Source organism: Ambystoma mexicanum, chromosome 2p (assembly GCF_040938575.1).
Source record: "Ambystoma mexicanum isolate Mex_15411 chromosome 2p, UKY_AmexF1_1, whole genome shotgun sequence".
NCBI lineage: Eukaryota > Metazoa > Chordata > Amphibia > Caudata > Ambystomatidae > Ambystoma > Ambystoma mexicanum.
This window is the reverse complement of record NC_090923.1, coordinates 1,426,636,985-1,426,663,486: the sequence shown is the minus strand read 5'-3', so window position 1 is coordinate 1,426,663,486 and position 26,502 is coordinate 1,426,636,985. Positions and strand designations below refer to the sequence as shown.

Here is a 26,502-nt window from a genome sequence, read left to right as displayed (position 1 = left end):
CACTAGGATGATCTGCCACTTCCATTCTGCAGCCCTGCATTTGTGCTTCAGGTCTGCTAGGTCGGAGTCATACCAAGTGTTATGCTTGAAGGCATGTTTCAGGGGGATCCTCATGATGGGGGCAAGACTGTTGCGAGTGTTGGAGATGGCGAGATGGAAGTTGCTGAGAGCAGAGTTGGAGATAGAGTCTGCAGTGGGAGGAGAGGGTGGGACGAAGGTGATGCAAAGGCAGCAAGTGATACCCGTTTCATCGGACGGATGTCTGTGAACGAGGTTGGCAGGGCTGGGGGAGGTGCGGTCATAGTGTTGATAGGGACCAGGTGGGAGGAGAGGAGGGAGTGGTCTGACCAGGAGAGAGAAGTGGTAAGTGGAGAGGAGAGCAAACGATCTGTGTGGATAAAGGCATAGAGAGTATGTCGAGCCAAGTGGGTAGAACCAGAGGGGAGAATGGAGAGGGAGAGAGAGAAGTGCAGAGGTTGTGGAAGAGAGTCGACACAGTGAACGAAGAGTCCAGGTGGATGTTGAAGTCACCCAGTAGAAGGAGTTTAGAGAAGGATGTCAATAGAGAGGAGGAGAAATCAGCCCATTCGGAGAGGAACACGTTGATAGACCCAGGTGGTCTATAGATAGTGACAATGGTCAGGGAGGAGCTAGGAGAGATGAGAAACTTGCAGATCAGGCACTCAAAGGAGGAGTGTGGCTGGATGGGTATGCGGGAAGAAGGGACCCACTCAGGGAAGATCAAAGCAATCTCGCCGCCGGGACGGTTAGGGCGAGGCTTCGAGTTGATCTTGTAACCATCAGGGAGAAGTGAGTCAAAAGCAGTGACAGCTGGCATTGGTCTCGGTGAGAGCGAGGATATCGAGGTCAATGTCTTCAAGGAGGAGGCAGATGTCAGTAGAGTGTTTGAAAGCAGAACGAGCATTAAGCGTGGCGAGATGGAGCAGGTCTGTGCCTTTAAAGGTTTTCCGAGGAGGGGGTACACGGGTGTGGTACACCAGTCAATGGAGGTGGAAGAGGGAGAGGGAGAAAGGAGGAAGTAGTATCAGGCGCAGGAAGGAAGTTGATGAGGGATGGCAGGCACCGGTCAAAGAGGAGGAGGTTGGATTGAGGACCCAGAGCCATGATAGTACCATTGCAATAGACATTACTGATACACCTGGATGAGGAGAAGCCTGCCAGTACTTCCCATCTTGTGCTCCCATTACCGGGTGAAGATAGTACAGGAGAGAGGGTAGAGATAAAATGAAAGGTCCAGAGGTCTGGAGAGGAGACAGAAAAGAGGCTATCAGTGACAATATGTCTGAAAGTTGCGCGGACGTAGGTGCATACAATGGGTAGACCAGGGTTGGTGGTCAATAACTCTTTTTTAAACGTTTTCCTTCTGGACCTTGTGAGAGAAGGAGGATAGGTTATAGTAACGCAGTTATAATAGAGAGGCGAGATAGTAAGTGCCATGGGGCAGTGGAGAGATAGGACTGATGATGGAAGGAGAGACTGCATGGCATGGGGACACTTGCCAGTGGGCCTAGTAGCCGAGAAGGGGGAGACCAAACAGAAGCAGTAGAAACAGTTGTGTACATAAATTGGGGGTGAACAGCTGTTAAGCACACCTAGATTTAAGAATGCCCAAACATCAAACAAATGCAATGCAATAATGGGTGGTGGGGGTGTACAGCTGTTAAACACACCTAGATTCAAGAATGCCCAAACAGCACATAAATGCATTAAGAGGAGGTGGAGAAGGTTATAGATAGATGAACAGCAGAAAGTTGGTGTTAGAACAGCTCCATTCCATGTTAGTGATTTAGTGAATGGACATCGGGTAGTAAGGTAACTCACAGGACTTTGCAGTGGGAGGGCAAGGCTCCAGGAGAGACACACATTCTTGCAGTGTCCAGCTGCATACTGGGGGACTGGTCCATGAGGTGATAGGTGTTGGAGCATAAGGTGTTTTGGGCGAATTAGGGAGGCCCTCCGAGCACTCCAAGTGCTTGAACAGGCACAGACAGGGGCATTAATGTGGGTCGGCTGCCTGATAGGCCGAGGTGAAATAGACCAGGCCAAATCAGCAGGCAGGCTGCACGAGTGAGCAGAGCACTCTGGTGCTCATAATGCAGCGGCCATGACGGTGTGGCCGACGTTGTCATGCACAAAGTCCTGCTGGGCCACAAACATAAAGAAAAATACTTTGTAGAGTGCAGAGGAAGAACGTGAGGAGCGTTGGCAGGGCCCGCTCAGTGCTTCAAATAAAAAGCAAGTAAAGCAAAATAAATAAAAATAAGAATGATAAAATAAATGAAACGTTCGCTGCCTCAGCAGTGATCTGAGCCCTTTAGATGGTGGTGGAGGGTATCCTGGTGCCTCCTCGGGGTGCCGTGGTGGTGCCTCAGCACTGCTACTGCTTCTGCAGTGTCGGTTAGAATTGTAAACTGATTTATAGCTATCGTTTGGAGGAGTGACGTCTATGAAACCTGAGACATTGCTTTGTTGTCCATGGTCTGAACTTTTATAAACTGTTTAAATTGAAGGACATGTCTTCTGCTTGAGACCTGAGCTAGTGAGATCTGCGTAACCTGAGCATGTGACATCTATTTACAAGGGACAGTCAGGGAAGTCATTTCACCAAAATGCCAGCGGTAGTAGAAGTGACATCATATGACTCTTGACATCTGAAAACATCAGAGGAAGTGTTGTCATTTGACCCCCAGCACAAAGTGACATCATGGGAAGTAATGTAACATGACCTTTCACCCCTTGACAAAACAGAAAGTGGCATCATATAGCATTGTTCTAAGTACACTATGAAAAATATGGTTACAATATCACTGTAATGTTATATACATTTCATACAAGAATAGATCACCATATGTATCATTACTATCAGTGTGTATGATATGATATTATATGATGTGGCATTTATAAGGCGCCTGTACACAAGGGTTTCTAGGCACAACAAGACAAGGAGGGGGAAACAAGTGTGGACAAAATAACGATCTTACTAGGCCTTGTGTCATTCAGACCGTGTAAGTGCGTGGAAGACGGAAGTGCCAGGGGGAGGGGAAGTTCTGTAAACTTACAAATGCAGCCAGCGAGTAGCTCATACGAGCAGAGAGAAGGGACTGTAGGGTTGCATATACAGACCATCGAGTGCTGGGGAGCCCAGGGGCACTGCTAGCGAAACTGGACTTGCAGGAGCCTGGGCCCGAGTTCAGAGGGTGACCAGGCGACCAGTGTGTAGAGCAGTCAGGTGCCATATTACCAAATTACTGTGAATGCAAGCAGATGTCCAAGGCCAAATGATAATGATGTGTTACTTTATAGCACTTAAGCTTAAGCGCTTTATATTGAACAAATATACATACAATATCATCCAACCTGTGTTGGTACCCATTTATCAACCTCAGAAGGATGAAAGGTTGAGTTGGACTTGCCGAGATTGGAACCTGAAACCTGTAGATCACACACACATCACAGCAGCAAGCGCTCAACCCACTGAGCTATCCTACCAGCTATAGCTTTCTTACCGGCTAAAGTAAATTGAGCAATTACATGTCTGAATGTTCTCAAGTCAGAAAGCAAATTACACTCTGTAGTGGATACCATTAAACTGGTAACTGAGCTTTAACAGCAGACCAGTTCATCTGCTGGTCCGGTATAAAGTTCACCACATGTCTAGCCTGTGTGGTTCTACTTTTCAGGCTTCAGAGGTTGGCAAAATACATGCCATCAGGAGGGTTAATACCTGTATTAAGGAATTTAGTGTAGTGCAGGCAAAGCAGCACACTCACATAGCATCCAGTACTCTGGGCACTCGTTACCTCATGCATGCAAACAAACATCCCTAACAGCATGCCAGAGAGATAGGAAAGATGTACACAACACAACAATGCATTCATTGTGGCACAGTGAAATCAAGGGCCACTTTATGTTCTATGGTCAAACATTTCGACACTGTGCACGAGCTTTTAGGCACAAGGATTTTGTCAAGTGACCGAGGACATCGAGATGGAATGTCTTGTGATGATCGTAGCAGAGACAACGGCAGAAAAAAACATGCTATAACTGCAACTTGCAAAAAGCAAACTACATAGTCCGAAATTGATGCTTATTCTACTCTAGATACTTTTTGGAGGTTTTTGTCTGCATTGGGAATTTGAGGTGTGGGAGACCAGACTAAATCAGTGACTCACCCCTTGAAGTGTACCTGAAATAAACTTTTAATGAATCTAGCAATTATTGTATCGAATTCCAGAAAGACAAATTATTTGTTGCTCCTATTCTTTCTGATTTAGGGTCACTGCTCAAAGTGTTACACTTGTGGAACCCCTGTTTTTTTTCAAGAGGTAGCAAGGGAGACCTCAGTGAGAGCAAGGTGACACCCCTGCAACCCCAAATGACGTCCACGGGGACAGTTGTGCTATGTTACACTGGCACCTACAAAATATTTGTAGCCAGAGGGATGAGTGTCCCATGTAATGTATTAGCAGATTACATAGGTACCTCATGGGACCCAAGACTGCTTGTGGTATTCTTCCTGACAACAGAATTGTGTGGGTTTTCTGAATGTTATGCCTCTGTGGTAAACATATAAAAAGACCTGTTTCAAGGGTGCTATTTCACAGAGCAAAGTGGGCCACATAACAGAGAATAATGCATTGTGGTACAGAAGGACAAACACGGAGCACGGGCAGTGAGGTTTGTAAATTCTGCATGCAGTGTTAAAATGCACAACTCAAGAATTTACAGAATTCCCATTCGGCCCTTCTGAGGTGAAGTTAGATAGCAGAGAATACCAATGAACTGGCCGAATGTTCAGATATGGTGTGGCATTTTTCACTGAGTGATTTGGCACAATTGGCCCATGCCTGATAAGGGCTAACATTTAAGAATTCTCTGTGCAAAGGGACTGGATAAAGAGTATGAACGTGGACCTGGTTGATGACTCAGTGATTTGAGTAGAGTAACAGTAAACAATAGAAGAAATTCATCCATAAGGAAAGGACCTGCATAGCAATGAAACTTAGTGACCAAGTATATGAGTTACTCCTTATTAGCACCCACAGCGGAGGGCAGAGCCTACTAGGTTGCGCAGATCGCAGACTGAAATCTCTGATCTCAGCTCATGTTCCATGGAACCCGCTTTCTGCCTCCCCCGCCCCGTGGTGCCATCTTCTCTCCACACTCTCATTTATATATTTTTGTGTGCTATTCCCCAACCCCACCTACCCTGCCCCACTTACCTGAATGTTGCAGAAGCAGTGGCAGTGCCTGCCGCTGCCACAGCAACTTCACCCGCCACCACTGCAGCAGCATCACTGCCGATATCCATGCTGGTTATCATCTTGGAAAGATTCTGTGCTAGCATCACTAGACGCTCACAATGAGCTCCACCTATGGTAATGACTTTAGTAGGCAGCATAGCCAAACGTACCCTGCCATCACCAGTGTCATAACGTTATCTAACACAGAACCAGGAACATAAACACACACATCCACAACAGACGCAAAACTTTTGTTTCTTTTCACAAACATGATTAAAACTGTTTATTTTGAAGAAAACAGCAATAGTCGGGAGTGTACCAAGTACTTTTAATTTTGACATAACACTGAAAAGAGGTAATTAAAGAGATAGTCCAGTAAAAATTTTTATTTAAAAAATAGATAGGCAACTAGCACTTTTTTTTAAACTTCCTATGTAAAATCTTGAGCTATTCAAGCTCAGAATTCGCAAAAGCAAGCACATGGGCGCATCCATTTTGTAAAATGGATGCCCGCCTGTGCTGGCTTTTGCTTTTGCGGCACTAATGAAGGAAAAACCAGCCAGCTGTAGGAAACAAAAGCTACCGCTGAGTGGCTTTTCCTTCATTGGTGCTGTACGCGGAGGACGGGGACCGGAGACCAGAGCAGGAAACCTGCAGCTGAATCTCGGTAAGTGCTATTTATTTATTTTTTTAAAATAAGCACTAGCTGCAGTTTTTTTTCTAAGTTTTCCGGGCTGGAGGAGCCCGGAAAACTTAGAAATAAAACCGCAGCTTTAATAACATTGTATTTATGTTTGCGGTCGCTTTTGAAGCGACCGCAAACATAAATACAACGTTGTGTTTGAAAACGCTGCGGAGGAGCCTGAGAAACTCAGAAAGAAAAAACGCAGCATTTTCAAACACAACCGCGTTGTGTTTCTGCCTGCTGTGGCTATCACTTTGGGTCTCCGGTGCTCCCCCAGGGCACCGCAAAAGTGACCGCAAACATAAATACAACATTTTTGAAGCTGCGGTTTTATTTCTAAGTTTTCCGGGCTCCTTCAGCCTGGAAAACGTAGGAAAAAAAACGCAGCTAGGGCTTTTTTTTTTTTTTTTTAAATAAATAGCACTTACCGAGATTCAGCTGCAGCTTCCCTGCTCTGGTCTCCGATCCCCGTCCTCCGCGTACAGCACCAATGAAGGAAAAGCCACCCACCGGTAGCTTTTTTTTTACTACAGCTGGCTGGCTTTTCCTTCATTAGTGCTGCAAAAGCAAAAGCCAGCACAGGCGGGTATCCATTTCCCAAAATGGATGCGCCCATGTGCTTGCTTTTGCGAATTTTGAGCTTGAATAGCTCAAAATTTTACATAGGAACTTTTAAAAAAAAAAGTGCTAGTATTTTTTTTTTAATTTTGCCTATCTATTTTTTAAATACATTTTTTTACCGGACTATCCCTTTAAGTCCATGAAAACATGGGTAACCTTTTCAAATAGAAGTTATAGCTAGCGAACATCGCATGGTTCTCATTTTCTGTTAAACTGTGAACAGTGATCTCATAATGCAGATTCTGTTCATTGATCGATTAATCCCAGTCTTTGCATTCGTCACAAAAAGTTACTATCTTTCATCACTGATTTATGATCATCGCACATGGTGTTCCATTGCAGAGAAGAAATTAGTGGTTTAAACACTTTCACACCTGCACGTTTTCAGAACCCGTAGGCTGCCATGGTGATCCTTAAAACTGCAACGGCAAAAGGACTGATTTTTTTTCTGCAATCAGCCCAGATAATGGTTATCGCAGATGCATTGTTGATTATTATTGTCCAATTACGGTTGAAGAAGCCATCGACCGGTAAACTGTACCTATGACAGGTGCACATCAGTATAATATAACTATGAAAAATCGAGAAAGCAAAAATATAGTTCAGTACCCAATTTATAATTGTATATACACAGTACATATTTATTTAACTATCAATTTAAGTTACAATTAAAACGTACAATGTCTATTACTTCTGTCAAATTAAACATTCATCCGTCACAACTTTAATCATGTAGCATACAGCACACTTGCCATCCTCACTTGCATAAATATTATTTAAAACTTTGCTTACATTGTGTCTTGTGTTTCCATTCTCCTATGTGATGGTGTGATGGATGACTAACTCCTTCGAGGGGGGGGGGCTGGGCGATTTTGCACCAGGCTAAGTGGACTGTTACAACCAGGGCAACACGTGCAATGAGCAACAATAAAAAGAAAAAAAGTTCACATCACAAAAATTCCAGCATGCCTTGAATAAGTGCAATTTTGAAAGGCTTGCTGGTTTCTGTGTATTCCAGCAATCATTTGTATTTCTGCATTGATGCATGCACGCCTGATTGTCCTCCACATGTGGGCCTCCAGAGTAATATGTAAACATGCAAAGGCCACAGGTGCATGTTCATAGTGCACATTGGCAAGACATATTACTTTCCAGAGAGGTTAGACTTCATTTAGTTTATTTATTTATTTTATTTATTGGTTATTTGTAAAACACCTATACAAAAAATTGAGTTCCAAAGCGCCACAAGATAAAAGAGGGGGGGGGGGGTGATGGGGAAGAAAAAAACAATAACGGTCCTACTAGGCCGTGTGTCATTCGGATCATGCAAGAGCAGGAACAAGAAGTGAAGAGGGAGTGGGTGGGGAGGGGGGAGGTGTAAGTCGGGCAGAATGGAAAATGCTAGGGTGGGAGGGTGGTGGGGGGTAAGTGGAGGTATAAAAGTGCAGGGGGACAAGAGGAGGAGGAGGGGAAGAAGAGGGCCAAGGGGGCTATGCAACTGCTAAGGCGAGGCCAGGTGGGCATGTGCCAGGGGAAGCAGGTAGTGAGGACCACATACAAAGTGTGAGGACGGGGTGGACCAGGCTCGGTAGGGATGCACACCCTGCCAGGCTTGTCAGGTGAAAGGGGACCAGAAGGGCAAGTGCAGGTTGTGGGGAGTGGGGTCAGGAAGACATGGTGCTGGGGTTTACTAGATGAGGAGGGCCTGGTACCCTGGAGCTTAGAAGGGACCAGGCAGCCAGTCAATGCGACAGAGAGGGGCATTAGCAGGGGTGGGGGGTGAAGAAGAGAGAAATTGGGTCATGAAAATCTTCTGGAACTTAAGGAGATAAGACAGAAGGGCAGGCAGGCTAGTACAGAGGGGTTCTCCTGCCAAGTCAAGAGATCTATCCCACATTTTATACTTGGAATAACGTCTGATCTGCAGAAAATTGCAGCTAGATGACTAAGTCTCTAAGAGAGATGTATTTAGGCAAAGAGTCGAATATAGTGGGGTCCCTGCCCCCAGAAAGCCTTGTGGATGATGCAGAGGGTCTTGAACTTGATCCTCCCAGCCACCGGGAACCAGTGAAGATAGTTTGGGGCTTGCGAGTTGCAGTCCCTGGCCTTGAGTCCAAGGATAAGTCTTGCAGTCCTATTCTGGATTAGTTTAAGGGGGTGAAGGGAGGATTTAGGCACATCGCAGAAGTGACTGCTGCAGTAGTCCAGCCTGAAGAGGACCAGAGCTCTGAAGACATTGAGTTTCTGTATGTCTGCTGCTCCAATTTTCTGCTTAGATTCTTCAACTATTGTGAGTTCATTACGAACAGAGTTCGAAATTAGGATTGGATAAGCAGGAATTACAAGCAGTGCCTGGGTATCCGTAGTAACCGGTCACCAGGCAATACTACCAGGGAACAAGGAGCTAGTTTATAGAGTTACATTAGTTGGCCTGGGGAGCCAAAGGTAGCTCCTGGTAACTGTTGGTTTTAAGCTCACCTGTCTCTACTACATGTGATTTGATTTGAGTCACATACTGAAAATAATCAGACTGCCATTTATTGCTGTTATGTAAATCAATCATATTGATGGTAATACATACAAACATCTAAGATAAATAGAAATGTTGAGGCTTATCAATGACATTACTTCACAAACAGTAATTAATTAAAAATAAATGATTTAACAATTGCATCTCAAGTGACATACTATTCCATTTATTGTACAATGAAAAAAGTTTCCAAACACTGAGCAATAGCTTTAAACTGGCTTTGTTATACATTGCGTAGAGAGCCACACATTATTTGAATCTTGAAGTCAACCTTTCAACAAGTTCAAGTTTGGGAGTGCAAACCTCTTTTGCAATGTTCCGTGGCATAGACTGGGCACTGGAAACAAAATCTGAATCAATTCCATGCTTTTGCATGGCCATATATTCAATGTCAGATCTTTCACCAATTCAAAATCCATCTGCTGGAAGATTGGCTTTGTCAACCACTGTTTGTTTCTTTTGGTAAACTCCCTGTTTTTGCTTGTTCCCTTCCAACGTTCTCATTATGTGCAAGTACAGCCAGTCTTCATCTGGCCTCCATGCTGTCTATGCCAAAATACTTCCTTTAAGGCCTGTACTTTAGACAATTATTATGGAACACCTCCAAATTTCCAGTGTGGCAGAACTCAGAGAGTCGCCTCATGTCTCTTGAAAGTATTTTGTCGTACACAATCTTCTCAAGTTCTGTATGATAAGGGGAGCCTGGAACCTACCACCTTTTCTTACACTCCTGCTCCTTGCTCAATGGTCCATGTGCACATTCGTGGAAATGTTCATTTTCTTTTCAAGAGTGTATGTTAGAACAATGATGCATCACAAGTTTTTGAGCTCCACCAAAGATGGTTTCTGATAGACTGTGACCAATTTAAAATGTTTTCTGTAGCCTTTTTTTTCCAGCAGCTATAATTTGTTTCTAAATTGATTTGCAACATGCCGTACATTATATTGATGCTTTTTGTCTGGGAACTGCTGTCACACGGTCTTGGCTATAGAAGCATGTCTGTCAGTGGCTATCAGGTATAATTGCATTCCTCTGTATTGCAGAAGTTGAATGGATTTAATGAAACTATATTTTTCCATGGCAAAAGATGATGTACATTAAGATACTTGCAAAACGACTGAACTCCATAATTTTTGGGTTTCCATGGGCCTTATTACGAGCATGCCGGTAGCCGTACGTGTATGACAGGCATGGCTATGGCCATGCTCGCTACCGGCCCCGCCACCCGTGATTGATCATTAACCGGCCCATTACCAGTAATTGCCCATTTGCGGTGGCGGTAATGCTGAGCTCCTGATCCCCATTCTGCTCCATAGGGCAGAATGGGGGTGGGGAGCATGGTTGCACGAATTCTGCTCGCAGGTGCCGCAGGTGCCGCAGGTGGGCTGTCAGGAACCCACGAGCAGAACTCGTAATGCGGCGGGATGGTATGAACAGTGCCGGTGCCTTACCGGCACCATTCATACCGTCACCGCCAGGGTCCTAATGAGGCCGCATGTCTTTGAAGTGGTAAGTGCAGTATTTCTAGCACCTGCGGTAGCGCAATTTGCGAATCTATCATTCGAAGAAGCCTATGTTCCCGTAGACCTTAAGGAAGCATGGAGTACACCTCTTCTAAAAAAGCAGAACCTGGACCCGTCAATACCTGGCAACTTTAGGCCCATAACAAATGTGCCTTTCTTGCTCAAGATCATTGGCAGGATTGCTTATTTACAGTACAAAAAATTCATAGATACAAATTAACTACTGGCTAATGAGCATCCGTGTTTAGGGCTAAACATGGAACAGATACCGCTCTTTTTGACCTTCAGGCCAATATTGCTGGTATTATCGAACAAGGAAACACTGTCTTACTTATGTTACTTGATCTCTCCTCTGTGTTTGATCTTATTGATCATGATCTCTTGGCCGAGAGATTGAGAACTACTGACAGATCCTCTCCATTGCCAACTAATTGGTTTAAATCATTTTTGGGCCCAAGGATGGCCGCAGTTGTAAAGGGAAACGTTTGCTCCTTGAAAATGATGTTGACCTGTGGCATTGCGCAAGGATCTTGTTTGTCCCCGTTGCTTTTTAACATTTTCTCGAAAATACTGTGTCACGTGCTTCAAAACCTGGGTGTCCAGTTTACGAACTATGCTGACGACACCCAGTTGGTATTTGAACTGTCAGGCTCCTATGAAAAAGATGTGCAAATAGTTAATGAAGTGTTCAATGTTATCCAAAATTGGATGGCGACTAACTCTCTTGCACTCAATGAGGCAAAGACCAAACTCTTAATACCTGTCACTCCTCAGAAAACAGGGAAATTAAATCAACAATACAAAAAGTTTAAGATTAATAATAGTTTAATCGAGGTTTCAGATCATGTTAAAACCCTGGGTGTTTTCATGGACTCGCATCTCTCTTATAAGAGACATGTGTCCTATCTAAAATCAAGGTGTGCATTTTATACTAACCTAATATGGCAAATTCGACTGTACCTAACAGAGCAAAACCTAGATCTGATTGCGGGAGAAATAATTAACGCAATACTGGACTATTGTAACAGTCTCTTGATGGGTACTTCCAAGAGCAACACTACAAAACTGCCAACCATACAAAATGGTGTGGTTAGGGCTGTTTTTCGACTGAACTGTCGGGAGAAAATCTCAGCGGCCAGAAGAAAACTCCATTGGCTGCCAGTCCAACAGCGGATAACATTTAAATGCTCTGCTAAAAGTTTAAATGCCTAGATGGTACCGCTCCTAATTATCTCGCCAAAAGACTAACTAAGGCACCCGTTCGAAGAAACCTTCAATCCAATGATAAACATGACCTTCAACAACCATGAAAATTCTTGGAAAGAGTAAGTGGCACTAATTTTGTTCACTGGGCTCCAATGATTTGGAATGCCATGCTCCCTCTGATTAAAAACAGCATGTCTCTTGTCATCTTCAAGAAATTGCTCAAGACACACCTGTTTGATGAAGGAGAAATCTAACAGTTCCTGTTGCTCTCTTTGAAGTATCTGTTTTATGTTGTTCGTCTATGTGAGTGCTCTGAGGCCTATGGGTGATATGGCGCTATACAAAAACCACAATAGATAGTATTTCGTAGCAGAAATACCTGGACTGTCACACTGTCCATCACCAGCTAGCCAGAGCCTTTTTCCAGCGAGAGCATTGTCCATTGACATCTGTTTCAGTGTCCATGCCTGGCTAATAGTGAGGAACAAGAAATCCTTCTGTTATTTGTATTATGTTTTTTTTAAAGCAACTTGAGTCCCACAAAGTTAGACAAACCTCAAATAATACTGTACATTGATCTGCTAAACAACAAAGCAGATGAACCAAATACATTTCCAGCAGGCACCTTTCCAAGTATAGGTTGAGCAGACCATGAAAATGAGTTATGACTGTGTACAAAGCTACCCTTGATCTTCAGGTTTTTGCCTCTGACTAAATGAATAAACTTCACCAATGACTACCCACAAATCCTCCTATGCATATCATGATCACATTTAATCATTTTCATAATCCCAATAAAGCAGCAGTCGAATGCAATGTATTTTGGTCCCTTTAATAGCTAATCGTCCAGACGTATACTGGTTTGAGATTCCAAGGTAGTGGATAAGTCCTCAACACTAGGAAGAGGGAATTCCACATCACAAGCACAATCGTCAATCAGTAGCAAAGATGCTTCGATTATTTCTGTGTGTGATGTTTCTAATGTGTCCACATGTATTGGGGAAACAGGGAACATTGTCTATTTCTTAGTATTTCTATAAAGGGTATGGATTGTGTGAATGGTTCTGAAAGCAATTCTGTAACCTCTTCTGTGTTGTCTGTTTCTTCTGGGTGACCGTGTGTGCTGTAACAATGATCCAGGGTTAATTTTCATGGGTTCCTGCTGACATTCAATTCAGATTCCGGCCACTGGACATCTGCATCACAACACTGAATCTTGCGAGGACCATGCTGAGCCTCAAAATGTAGCTGCTCCCACGTGACAACGGTATGACAAGCAACATCATTAGTAAGTGTAGTAGTTGTTCGAGTCTTTATGCTCCTCTTCTTCCTAGGCCCATAATCGAATAGAAAATAATGCTTATTTTATAGCACAAACACAGAACACACGAATTACAACATGAAAATGTAATATCAATGAAATTACTGATAAACAACATTTTTTTTAAAAACCTTTCTGTTATGTACACTTTTTTCCAAATTTTCCTTGAAACAGTCAAATTGGATTTGCCGACTACCAGACCAAGCTGAAAAACAGAATTTTGAAATTGAATGAACCTTGAAATGTGCTCTTCCACTTATATCATTAGAACATATTACATATTACATCACTGTTAAAATGGATGTTAACTGATATTTTACAATATCTTATGTATAACTCTTGTCCATGTGTCTCTTCAATTTTGACCGCTTCAGTAGTACCTTCCTTGTACATAATAAATTCAAAGAACATTGATTAAATTGTTAAACAATTTAATGTTAAAATCCTTGTTCTCATAAAGTACATCTTGAGAAAGTTGATTTAATGATTGTCGACCTTACAATCTAAGTTAAACTAACTAAAAAGATACGTTTAATCATCTGATTAAAATGTTTAAATTAGTATTGACATAAAGCCGAACACTGTGTACATGTAACATTCTAAAAAGACATTTGAAAACTGTACCTGATAACCTTCAGAGATATTGCAGCGAGTTGGTGCCAGATCATCCTGCAAAACATATTGATTAAATTGTGGCCCCTTGCATTGTAATGTAATTTATTTTCAACTATTCAATTTTTTGCTAAGCAGCTAAAGTTTATAGTCAAAAACATACACCATTTATAAAGTGAAAGGATCTATGTTATTTATTGACACAGTACATTTTTCTGAAGGTTTACTTTCATTGTTGCATGTGTTTCTGCGATAAATTCATTAAGGTTGTTGATTGAATGCTTTGCAATTTGATGACAGTATTGCAAATTATTAAAACAATAAGTTATCTTAAATGTAAAAAAGATATTGTTAATCAATATCTATTAGTATAAATCAATAAATTACAACTTCTCACCTCATCCTCCAGACCGGTAGCAGTAGAAGAATAGTATGTTGTTGAAGTTCCAGGCTTTGCCTATATAACAGTAATTGCAATAATAAAGATGTAAAGGCCTCACACGGGATTGCTTTGTCTATGCAATTTTGGGACCGCTTGTCACTTTCACTGATGGGACGAGCCACGCTGATTAAGATGGTGGTAGTACCACGACTGTTATATTTTTTTAGTAATCTCATGTACATGATCCAGCACTCTTTATTTTAGACTTTAGATGCTGCTGTAAACAGATTCTTCTGGAGTGGAAAGCAGCATTCTCCGCGTTGTGACTTCCACACACAGATGGTGGGATCCAGCTCCCTTGGTTTGAGCTATACTATTTGACGGCACAAGCACAGCATGTCGCTAAGTGGCTCACTGGCGGAGAAACGTTGGATGCCTCGCTTATGCAGGATGCCATCAGACTCATATTTCTGAAACAATCTCTGTGGATTGCTTAGGGCTGCCCACCAGATACTCAACTTATGCTAGATCTGGGCAGGAAAATATGCTGCAGGATCGGGAAGGTGTTCAATGTAGGAGATGCATACTCTACGAATATACCCCTGGCAGCTACGGTGTGCTGAAGTAGAGGTGACATACCCTTGTACCAGAAAATGGGAGGAGATGGGCCTTGCCACTTGGGCAGATGTTTTTAGAGGAGGGGTGTTTAGAGAATTCTTGAATGTGATGGAGGAGTATGGGATCCATAATGGACATTTTTTAGGATACATGCGACTTACTCCCTTTGCTAAAAGGCAATGGTCGGAATGGCCTGAGGAACCCGAATGTGCAGATATACTGAATATATTATACAAAGTGGATGAGGGTTGAAAGCCTGTAACTCGCATATAACAAAGCCTGCCCACAAAAGCAAACCCCTGAGTCATGCGAATTAAGGATAAATGGTAGGAGGATTTGGGATTTGCGATGGAAGATAGGCAATGGGACTCTGCATTGTTGTTTATCAAGAGGGTTTCTAGGAATGCAAGATTTCACTTGACACAAATGAACATCCTCTATAGAATGCATATGACACTGCAGAGAGTGGCACAATTCAGTAAACAGACACCTCCTGCGTGCCCAGGAGGGGCGGGGGGAGAACCTGCAAATTTTAAACATATGTTCTGGTTATGTCCTATGGTCCGTACCTTTTGGCTCCAAGTCCAGGGCACACTGGAGAAAGCAGAGATACTAGGATACAAATGGACCCCTGCAGATTGTTAGCTTGGTATTTACCCCTGCTCAGATGAATACAAAAACATAGTTAAAGTCATGGATTTGGCTTATGCTCTTGTAAAAACATAGAATCGCCATGTCACGGAGAAGTAATGCTGGCCCATGCTATTCCGCATGGTGGACAGACTGGATGAGGTGGTCCATGGCTGAAACCTTGGAATGGTCTAGGAATGTTTGAAGTCTTGGAAGTTTCTACTAAAATCTATGCTCCCACGCTCCGATGATCAGCCCCCCCTGAGGATATTGTGTGGCTGATATATCCGTATGGAAGCTGGGAGATGACAAGCCATCTGGCCTAAAACCTACACTACGAGGTGGATGGTGGGCTATCATTCTGGGGCCTGTGCTCTCCTGCCCATTGATCTGACTGGTCCCGCCTTTGACACTATGATGTCGATTTAACCGTGTCTCTGCCTTGTTTTGCCCCGATTTTTATTTTGGTTGTAATGTTTATTGCCTATGTTTACCTGGAAACACATTTTTTAAAAATGATTACAAAAATGTATAAAGTGAAACAAAATTAAATGTTAAAGATGGTTGATATTAACAAATGGGCCTACATAATCAATATTTTTTAAGTAGAACTTGAACAAATACATATTTTCTATAGTCGCATCTGAAGGAATATTCTAAAAAGAATTACTTGAAAGGAGAGACTCCGGAATAGTTGTTGGTGTAGCATCACAGTCCTTCAATCGATGTATATATTCATACCATTCTTCAATAGAAAATGGACATTAGTATTATCATTTTTGACCACATTAAAAGCAATAAAAAAAATGTGTGTGCAAGCTGCTTGGCCTCACCATTAGGATGTTGGACGTTTCTGTGGTTTCCTCCATGGTAACAGTCAGTAATTCCATCAATTATATAAAGGACGCAAAGTGAGTGTGTGTTTGTAAAGCCTCACATTGCACCAAACTATTCAAGTATCTCTAAAGTAGGGATTCAGAAAGTAATCTAAAGTTCAAAATGTGCAAACCACATTGTGTCATGAAGGAAACTTGTGTAATAAAATATCAATGGAAATATTCCCCAAAAACTGAAACCTGTTCATTATGTTACCTGTTCACAGACTATTTCAACATATTGAGTGGTCATTCATAAGATATATTATACAGGCAAATTTAGAAAATGGTAAAATGCATTAGAAATTCAGCGTCCACTACTCACCTGGGTCAGCATGTGCTGAAACTCAGTTGGAACTGCATTGGGAAGTAATTTGTGAAGGAGTCTTGGTTGACGCTTCTTAGTGTACTGTGATTGTTCATACTTCTGAGAAGTGCATGCTGCAGACGCAGAATCGATTGCCCCTCACGTCATCCAGGACATCATTGGCTCTGCTTTCAATTTCGGACACTGGAAATCCACAGCTCAAGAGCCATTTTCTTATTAAATTTAAATTCTTTGGAAATACATGCAGGATTGTAATCTGGCTTTTAGCATGGTTGTTATTAGTGCAACCCAAAACAATACAAGAAGGCATTGTTGGATTGTCCCTATGACCCGTTAAAGAAATATACATAAATATTACTATTAATAAGTATCACAGTCAGTAAATCAAACATCATATTCCTTTGAAAATAAAGAAAATGTACTTAATCAAAATGGCATTAGTCTAATGAAGCAATACATTTGAGGGGATTGCCTTAGTTCAATCTGAACATCTGATTGTTGGAGCATCTGAAATTCAATTGATAACAAACCAGATTTTAAGTTTTGTTTAAGCAAAGTAATCTTAACGTAATCGGGGACCTCCAAATTGTCAGAATGGATACAGCAAACATCAGCAATGTCCACTCTGACCAATGAGAGACACTATTTGTTGTGCTGTGTCCAGTGTAAACACTTATTTAATAGGCTATCTTTTTCCTAATGGGTACTCTTTTTTAATCTTGGAACATATAAACCGAACTATTAGCCACTGGCCACATAATATTAGAAACATGTCTATTGTCCGCAACCTGGTGTATTGGTTGTGCCTGACCATTTTCACAACTATTTGTCGAAATATCATTGATTTGCTTTACATGACTAGCCTGCTGCATAGGGCTGGCTGTGTTGGATGGGCTGTTAGGGATATTACGGGTTGCAATGGTGATTTTTAACATGTCTCCCAATCACCTAATTGACGAGAGACGCATATTAGATGGTGCGGCACCCTCCCTGGTTGCCCGTGGGATATGATTAATAGGTACACATGCCTCACTTAATTCCAATAACCTTTGACTCAACAGCCCCATCTCCGTTTTCATTTCCAGCACTAAATTGTTCAATGCAACCATTTCTTGTCTCACCAACTGACAGCCAAACAAGGGTGACATCCGTCATGGGTGGGCTTCTTTGGTACAACAGATGTGTTAGTAGCCTTGTATATACCTGGTGTTTTCCCCTCAGCCTCGAAGGCTCTCATGTTGTTTCCCAGTTTATTGGGGGATTCATCTCGACTACTAGTAGGATTTTCTGGTGGCATAGGCACTACCAAAGGTAGAAAGTGGTTAGCTGTGGGAACAGTTTCATTAATAAAACATATAGAGGGGGCAGAGGGGGTCGGTTTGCTTACCCGGGGCATTATTAGGGGCCACAGGAGGTTTCTGGGATAATGGAACACTCCCCTCCTTAGCTACTACAGAATTTAAATCAATGGGCAAAGTTTAATTGCATCCCCGTTGCTGGTGCTCGAGCCGTGGGCTGGCTATGACATCATAATCCAATAAATTATTACCCCCACACACACACATACACACTTTGGGCGAATCCTGTTTAGATTTAGCAAAGGCCAATTTGCTTTTCTTCAATTTTATCTTATTTGCTGCTTTTTTCTGTATGACGCCGGGGGTCTTTACGAGTCGGGCGGTAAGGGATACCGGGCACCGGTAAGGAGACTGGTGCCGGTAATCCCTTACTGCCCGATACCGAGGTCCCTTGGAGGGAACCATAAGGAACGTGTGATCTGACCACACGTCCCTTACGGGTCCCGCTAAGGGACCAGGGCGCTAATAACGGGCTTGCCATTCGCGAGCCCATTATTAGCGCCCTCCCCATTCCCATTGAGCCCTATAGGGGCTCAATGGGAATGGGGAATGATATGTTCAATGGGGACTTACCGGTCCTGCCAAGGACGACTGCACCGATAAGTCCCCATTGAACTAGACCGGTGCCGGACCCGTTATTGGAGGCAGCCATGGTGCAAATGGAGCCACGGCTACCTCCAATCTCGGAATCAGGCCCACCCTCTTCCTCCCCTCACATCCTATCCCTCCCAGCACCTGGCAGTTTACCCAGATTCCCCCTACGCCTGTTCTATTACTGAAATAAGTAATATGTTTTTCTACATTTTAAAATAATAAAATAACAAATATAAGAGACAGTGGAAGAGGTGGGCAAATAAATACCCCCCACTATCTGATTTTACAAAAGAAAAAGTGACTATTCTTCTTTTGTTGATGCTTAGATTTGGGAACGTATGAACATTTATTGTGAACCCTTTTTGAAAATTGCTGCAGAACCGATTGATAAAGATTTGAACGGTTAGGAAACCCCTTTTTTGTTACAATATATTTACCAAATCCTAGGTCCTAACCCAGAGGGGTTTTCCCTTTAGTCACGCGAGTATCCAACAATAGGAAAGTGCTCTTCCATGAAGGATGAACTCTTTCCTTAAAAGCAGCATATTCTGTTAAAGTGATAATGTGGCAGCCTGGCATCAAAGACACGCCTGTTGCGTGTGCTTGATTTAAGGTTTGACAACAACTTCAGCAACTATCTCCTTTCAAAAGTCCTGGTTCTACACTTCAAAAAAAGGAGTTAAAATGCAGCACCTTTGAGGTACTGTTCAACTCTACTGCACACTTTTTACATTAATAAAAACAGCGTTTCCAAGACTGCAGCACCACTTTTCTAGTTTAATAAAAGTTTGAGCAAACTTGCGTAAATTAGAAAAGTGCCAGTCTACTAAGAAATGCTTGCAGTGCCACATGTTTCTATCAAAATGACAGATTTAAGCAGCTTCCGGTGCTGGAAAGCACAACCTCTCCCCTCCAATTCGACATATTAGAATGGTGGTGCTGGAAACTGGAGGGAGAATGTCTGCTTTGATCACTAACTTTTACCAAGAGCTCAGAATCGTGCCCCAAGTGTAAGAACTGTAAGGCTAGCATAATGCAAGTGTTGTAGGGCCAGAACGAAGACTCATTGCCCGATTCTGCCCTTTTTGTTATTAATCCAAAAGTGTTGTCAATGACATAATGTTGCTTTCTGGGAGTGCAGGTGACTCTGGGCCTGATTCTGAGCTTGTGCTAATTATAGTGTTGAAAGCCGACCTTCTCCCCTCCAGTTTCCAGGACCAACATTCTGGGGTGGGTGGAAATGCTGGAGGAGAAATGTGCTTCCCAGCAGCAAAAGTTGCATAAATCTACCGTTTACATAGAAACATGCGTACCAGTGGCACTGCAAGAATTTTCTAAAAGACTGCCACTTTACTAGTTCAAGGAAGTTTTCTTAAGCTTTCATTAAACTAGAAAAGTGGTGCTGCAGTCTCGGAAATGCCATTTTTATAAAGGAAAAAGTGTGAAACAGCATTTAATGGCACCTCACGGGTGTCGTATTTTCACTCCTCTAATTGAGGTGCTGAAGCTGTGCTCTGGAGAGCAGAATCCCCTCCCAGTGCCAGTCCTGCATGTCTCATGCTTGCTAAGGCTGTTGTCAAGCAGTAAATCAGACCCATGCTAAAGTTGTGGCTTTGATGCCAGACCGCCACCTTAGCACTTTATCAGAATAGGGTGCTTTTAAAGAAAGTGTTCATCCTTCATGAATGAACACTTCCGTGTTTTTGCGTGCACCTTAGAGTCGGACCCTCTGTCTCTGGCGGTCGGGAACTGTGACCGACCATGCAGCTTATCCGGGGCCATACCTGCCTACAACCTCACATCACCCATGGCAATAATCTCACTTGTTGATCCTTGGGCCTGCCAGTATTCTGTTAATTTTGCCGACACTTCTTGGGTAAGTGTACATTTTTTTCTTCCATAGGAAAACATGTGAAAAAAACAGCACCCCTACTCTACTGGTGGCGGAGAATGGAGTAGATTGGACCCTGCTGTATGTTTACCTGTGATGACGTATGATCTCACACATGCGTAGCACTCCTCTTTTAGCTTGGCTGTGGTAATTGTCAATAACGAGACTAGGCCATTGGGGTAAATGGGTGCCATGCTTCGCACCCCTGCCCTGTCCCCCTCAAAAGCCCTTTAAACATGTTGTGGTCCTGCTGCCCTCCATTCAGTATGTAAAACCAATATTGCAGAAGATCGTGTTATAATATTGGGGTCATGTACGTTCCTAAGTGTCCTGCATCTTCTAATCACCCACCACCCCCTGCAAGCAAGGGATTTAGAGACCATGCTCTTGGGGTTCTGTATTTTAAGAAAAGCAATTGAAAACGGTGAATTTAGCTCGGACACCAGATCCGGACACACACACACTTACTGGTGGTCCCTTCAGGGTCGCACCGGGCCATAAAATTGTCTCTGGCACCAACGAAAAAGTGGCCCACCGTTGCAAATGACAATTAATTCCTCTTGTGACACTGTTTGAATAGTACCCAAGTAGGGAGTTTTTTTTATAAAGTGTGATGCAAATTGTGCATTTAAAGAATATTTATTCAGCAACATTGGTCAAAACATTTAGCCGCATAGTGAAGTAACTGATCGAACTGGCCCAAACTGGCCATAAAAGTGTCCCGCTTTGACCTAAAAAACTGGCCCACACCAGCATTTTGTGTTTTTGGTTCGCCCATGGGCCTGTCGCTCTATAGGCCAGTCCGAGCAGCGTGCACACGTGATAAGCTCTTCATGTTTGCACTCTGTGAAGTGAAGGGGCGGAACAGCTGCCCCTTTTGCTGTGGCTATCCTGGGTGCAAGCCATTTCTTGCAGCCGTAGGATCTGGCAGAGTCCACACAGTGAGAAGATGTGGTGCAGCAAGCCAGGCGTGGAGGCAAAATAAGGGCTCTGTGAGCCATCAGTGGGGCAAGCCAGAATTTTGGCTTAGTGCAGTGGTCTTCAAAAGGTGAAGCGAAGGATGTCGAGGGGGAGTCCCACACTCTTCAAAAAGGGATTATTAAGATGACTATTTTTAATATGAAAAAGGATTAAGGTGACTGCTTTTAATAGAAAATATAAGCAGTAGAAACGCTGCTTATATTTTAAAGAGACTGCCTCCCCCTGGATGTCCTGTGGGCTCCTTACAGGGGGAATCCCCTAGGTGGGGGGCCCCAAGATAAAATATTTCTACTCAAGTGGGGCTCGGTATGAAAAAGTTTGAATACTACTGGGTTAATAGAAGAGGGTTTATGGTCATTTAATCTTAAACCATTGCATCTAATGCCACTCCATGAAAATGTTTCCATCTAAAACATTTGCATCTAATGTATTTTTTTTTCTTTTTTTGGGGTGGGGGTCCCCCCCCCCCCGCAAACCCCAGTTTGTACCCTTTAAAATACACCTGAACAAAAATTAACCCTTTACCCCCCAAAAACATGCATTAGATGGACATTTTTTAGATGGAAACAATTTGAGGGAATGGTATTAGATGGAATGGGTTTAGATTAATTGACTAGATACCGTGGAAAGAGCAGTGATGGCATGATGACTGTGTTCAAGGTTATCCCAATCTGTATTAGTGACAGGACTGGCATTTGGGCACTTTAAACCAGGGGTCAGGCTCTGATCCCAGTCTCATATTAAAGTGGAAGGGATGTGTAACTTTCCCAGGGCTCTTTCGCAGTGGTGTATGACTCTAAACAACTCCACTGATGGTTGTGGAATTTTTTGCCCATAACTTTATAGAATTGCAAATTGTTGCGCTTAGGAGTCAGTTGAAGGCTTCCCTTGGTTGGCAGTCACACACGCAGTGCTGCGCCATGCATGGTAGAGCAATGTGGGTGTCATCCCATATAATGCAAGTCAGAGCAATTCTGCATTCTCTCATCATGTCAGCAGTCTAGCATCCACCCTGCTTGCAGCTGGACTGAAACTGGAAATGTGCAAAGCCAGAATTTGGTGGCCGAAATATGGAATATCGGCGACAAGGCTGAAATAAATCAGTAGAACTTACATTGCTCGGACTGCCCAAGTGGGCTACGTATCTGCTGAATCCAGAGTTCTGGTCAGAATGGTCCATTCCCCTGCTCCAAACTGAGCGGACTCTCGGAAGTCTCATTGCCTCGGAGCGCTGGGGGCTTCCCAGGACAGTTCCCTCAAGTAGATGGGGGGTCGCATGGCACTTTGCTTTCCTACGGAAAGAAACAGATCCACTCATCAGGTCATAGTCTCCCAAAAGAGGATATACCAAGAAGTATACATATAGTGCTAAGGGTGTTGATGTTTGTCCTGAATTCTCAGAAATCATTGTAGGCCACTCCCACTCCTGCACTTAAGTGTTAAAGGGACCAACTAAGAGACACAGAGCCATACTGTTCTCTCAGTGGCTCACTCCTGAGACCATGGCCCTCATTCTAAGTATGGCGGTCGGAAAATAAGGATGCTGGTAGCAACGTACTGGCACCCTTTCCAGACTGCCCATAGTACGAGAAGGCCAGTAGGGGCCACAGATCCCCCAGCAGGCCTGACCTGCTGGGTTTTCAGGACTCTACCGTCATGTCTCTCATTGAAGCACCGGCAACGTTAGTAACAGTGGCAGTGCTTCAGTGACCCCATTTCCATGGAGTCCTATGGGTCTCCATGGAAATGGGAATTAACCATTACCGCCCCCGCTTGTTATATGGCCATGGCACCAGGATATCAGGGGCAGTAAGGGTGTTAGGGGGTTGCCGGTAACCCGCGACCTACCGACGGGTTTTACCGGCACCACTGTAATGAGCCTATGTCCATTTACGATACCGTTTCTAAAAACAGAGTGGAGCCATTCACATGCAAGTATCCTGGAGAAAACACCCATATTCTGTGGGTTCCCCGATTGCTTAATAAGACTCTGAGCAGGAAAATAAATGCTGTGCAAGGTGAGATTCGCTTCCTTCAATCGGCCCTTTCCGTGTAGTAATATCTTTTGCAAAAATGCCTTTCTCAAGAACACAGACTGAATCTAGCCGTTATGTCCGAATCTAGCCATTGGGCCTCATTACGGGTTTGGCGGCACGGCTACCGCCAAACTCGCTACCGGCCCCGTCACCCGCGAATGGGCCATTACCAGATGAATGGGCCGGTAATTGCCCATTCGTGGGTGCCGGTATGGCCGGCCTCCCGATCCCCATTCTGCCACATAGGGCAGAATGGGGGTCGGGAGCATGGTTGCACTGGCACCGTTAATAACAGTGCTGGTGCAATCATGATTTCTGCTCGCGGGTGCCGGTCTGCACGCCTGGTCAGACCAGGCGTGCAGTTCGGCACCGGCAAGCAGGACTCGTAATGTGGCGGAGAGGTACCAACGACGCCGGTAGCACTACCGGCGCCGTTGTTGCCTTTCCGCCACATTCATAATGAGGCCCATTGTTTTTTAAAGCGACCACCCAGCATGGCTACCCTACTATGGAGCCCAGGCTTTCCCCTTCAACCTCTTCCCCTTCTCTTTGTTTTCATTTTTCCACTTTAAACTGTTTTGCTCTTTACACATATATATATATATTTGTTTTAATTCGACTATGGGCCTCATTACGAGAACGGCGGTAGCCATGGAGCTATTAGCTCCATGGCTGCCATCGTTCCGGGCTCCATTACCGGGTTCCTGCAATAGGGACTTACTGGGTTACTCCGCGATAGGAGGACCCTGTAAGTCTTCCATGCAGGAACCCTTCCCCCATTCCCATTTGAGCCCCTGTAGGGCTCAATGGGAATGGGGAGGGAGGTAATAATGGGCAGATTACATCTGGCCCGTTATTGCCTCCCTCTTCCCCTCGCGCGACCCGGAAAGGACGTCTGGTTTTACCAGGCGTGCGATCCGGGTCCCGCGATGGGAAGCTTGTAATCGGCGCTCCCGGAATGAAGGGGACCGGTGCAGTACCAGCCCCCTTCAATCCGGGAGCGCCAGGGTCATAATGAGGCCCTATATGTTGGTCAGTGGGCCTCATTACGAGATTGGTGGTAGTCATGGTGCTATTTGCACCATGACTGCCACCAATAACGTGGCCGGCACCGGTCTCGTTGAATGGAGACTTACCGGTGTAGTCCAACCTTTGCGGGACTGGTAAGTCCCCACTGAAAAAGCCATTCCCCATTCCCATTGAGCCCCCATAGGGCTCAATGGGAATGGGTAAGGCGCTTATAACAGTACCACAAATTGCAGTACCGTTATTAGCTCTGAAGTCCCTTAACGGGTCCCGTCCATAACGCCTGGTCAGACCAGGTGTTAAAGGAGGGACGTGCTAAGGGAACTCGTAGTAGGGCGGTAAGGGATTACCGGCACCGGTCTCCTTACCGGTGCCCGGTATCCCTTACCGCCCTACTCGTAATGAGGCCCAGTGTCTTTTTGCAAGGTGTGTCTGCAATTATATTTTGACATAGACTCACATGCAGCCAAGGGAAGAGGGGTTTCCAGGGCAGCCCCTGCAGCAGGTCAAAGCACACCCAAATTCACAAAAGACCCCCCCCGTGCTTTACCTTTCTCGTCGTAAGCCAGGCACAGAGGAACACAAAAAGCGCCCAGAGGTCTGCACAGACTTCCTCCAGCATTTCTCTGCCACAGATAGAAACCCCCATGCTTCACGGGAAATGTTCTATTTACTCTTTACGTTCCCACTTCTCATACAGAGGTGAACAAGCATGAAAATCACTCGCAGTAACAGGCCCTTTATGTAATGAGCTCACTGACCGCCTGGTGGTTTAGGCCTGACCCCATGCCCCCAATCATGTCAAGCAGGTAGGCCACAGCATTTGTCGATTTGGGACTTATGAGGGAAGAGAGGCGAGGGGCACTTTCACCCCTGCAGTATCCTTCCCCGTTATCCAATGCCACTCATTCAGCCTGTACTTGCCATGTATGTGATCTCCACCTCAGAGTTCCAACAATGATCCAGACTGCCACAAAGCCGAGTGTCATCAAAAACCTTTCTGATGTATATTTACAGTGAAAAGACTTTATGGAATAGAGTTTAAAATAATGTGATCCATCGCAAACAAAACCCATAAAATTCAGCCTGTGTGGGAAGTGATGAATATCTTATCTCGGAGTCCCCCCAGATGTCCCCATGACGTCATTTAAAAAAAATCCCATTGTTAATCCTGGCTGTGATGTCAATCGTGTGCTCATGGGCTAAAAAACAGGGAGCTCCAAGTTATATGCTGGCTCCAGGTGAGGTCAGAGGGTGGAAGGTCAGAATGGTAAGAGGTTGGAGAAAGGGGATTGGCTGTAGATGATTATTTCTGTTTTATATGTATTAAGATATAGGTTACCTTCTGACCTACAATCAAAGTCTGGGAAATGCAATTAGGAAATAGTTGGAGCTAGGGAGGGGTCTTGCGATCAAAGTGGAAAAGGATTTGGTGGTCATGTGCATATCATTGGAAGTTCTTGTCGATGGTGTCAAGGAGGGTGGTGAGTTGTTGCAAGTACCTCCTGAATTGCAGAGGTGATTTGGCAGAGCCATGGGGGACCCTGTAGTGTGTGGAGATGGAACAGGAACTAGATCTGCCCTCCCTGATCTAGTAGGATCTGTCATTCAGAAAGGGCACCAACCAAATGAGGGCATTGTCACAGATGTTGGACACAGTGAGCAGGATCTTGTGGTCAACTGACTCATAGGCTGTGGAGAGGTCAGAGATGATGAGTGTGGCAGGTTTTCTTATAAGATGTTTCTCAGATGTCAAGGAGAGTTGTCTCTGCTCTCTTTTCCTCTGGCTGGACTAAAGCCCGACTGGCCTTCATGTTTGAGGTGGATGTCTTCTGAGAACTTGGGAGTGTATCACTTTTTAAAGAATGTTCACTTTAAATGGTAAATTAACTAAAGGTCTACAGTTTACAAAAATTGTGGAGTCGGCATCCATTTTCTTGGGGATGGGAGAGATATTTGTAATAGAACCTGAACAATCCCCAGCGTAAGGGAGGCATAACAGAAGTTTGTTATAGATGGG

At 44.0% G+C, this 26,502-nt stretch overlaps 1 protein-coding gene across 1 annotated transcript in view; it reads right to left on the bottom strand.

The window, feature by feature from the left end:
• Positions 1-26,502, bottom strand: part of LOC138566067 (protein HEG-like) — a 375,817-nt gene that overhangs the window by 3,297 nt on the left and 346,018 nt on the right. Inside the window, exon 10 of the mRNA XM_069643099.1 lies at positions 22,535-22,712. Within this exon, the coding sequence (XP_069499200.1) occupies positions 22,535-22,712 (178 nt within the window). The remainder of the gene's footprint in view (positions 1-22,534; positions 22,713-26,502) is intronic.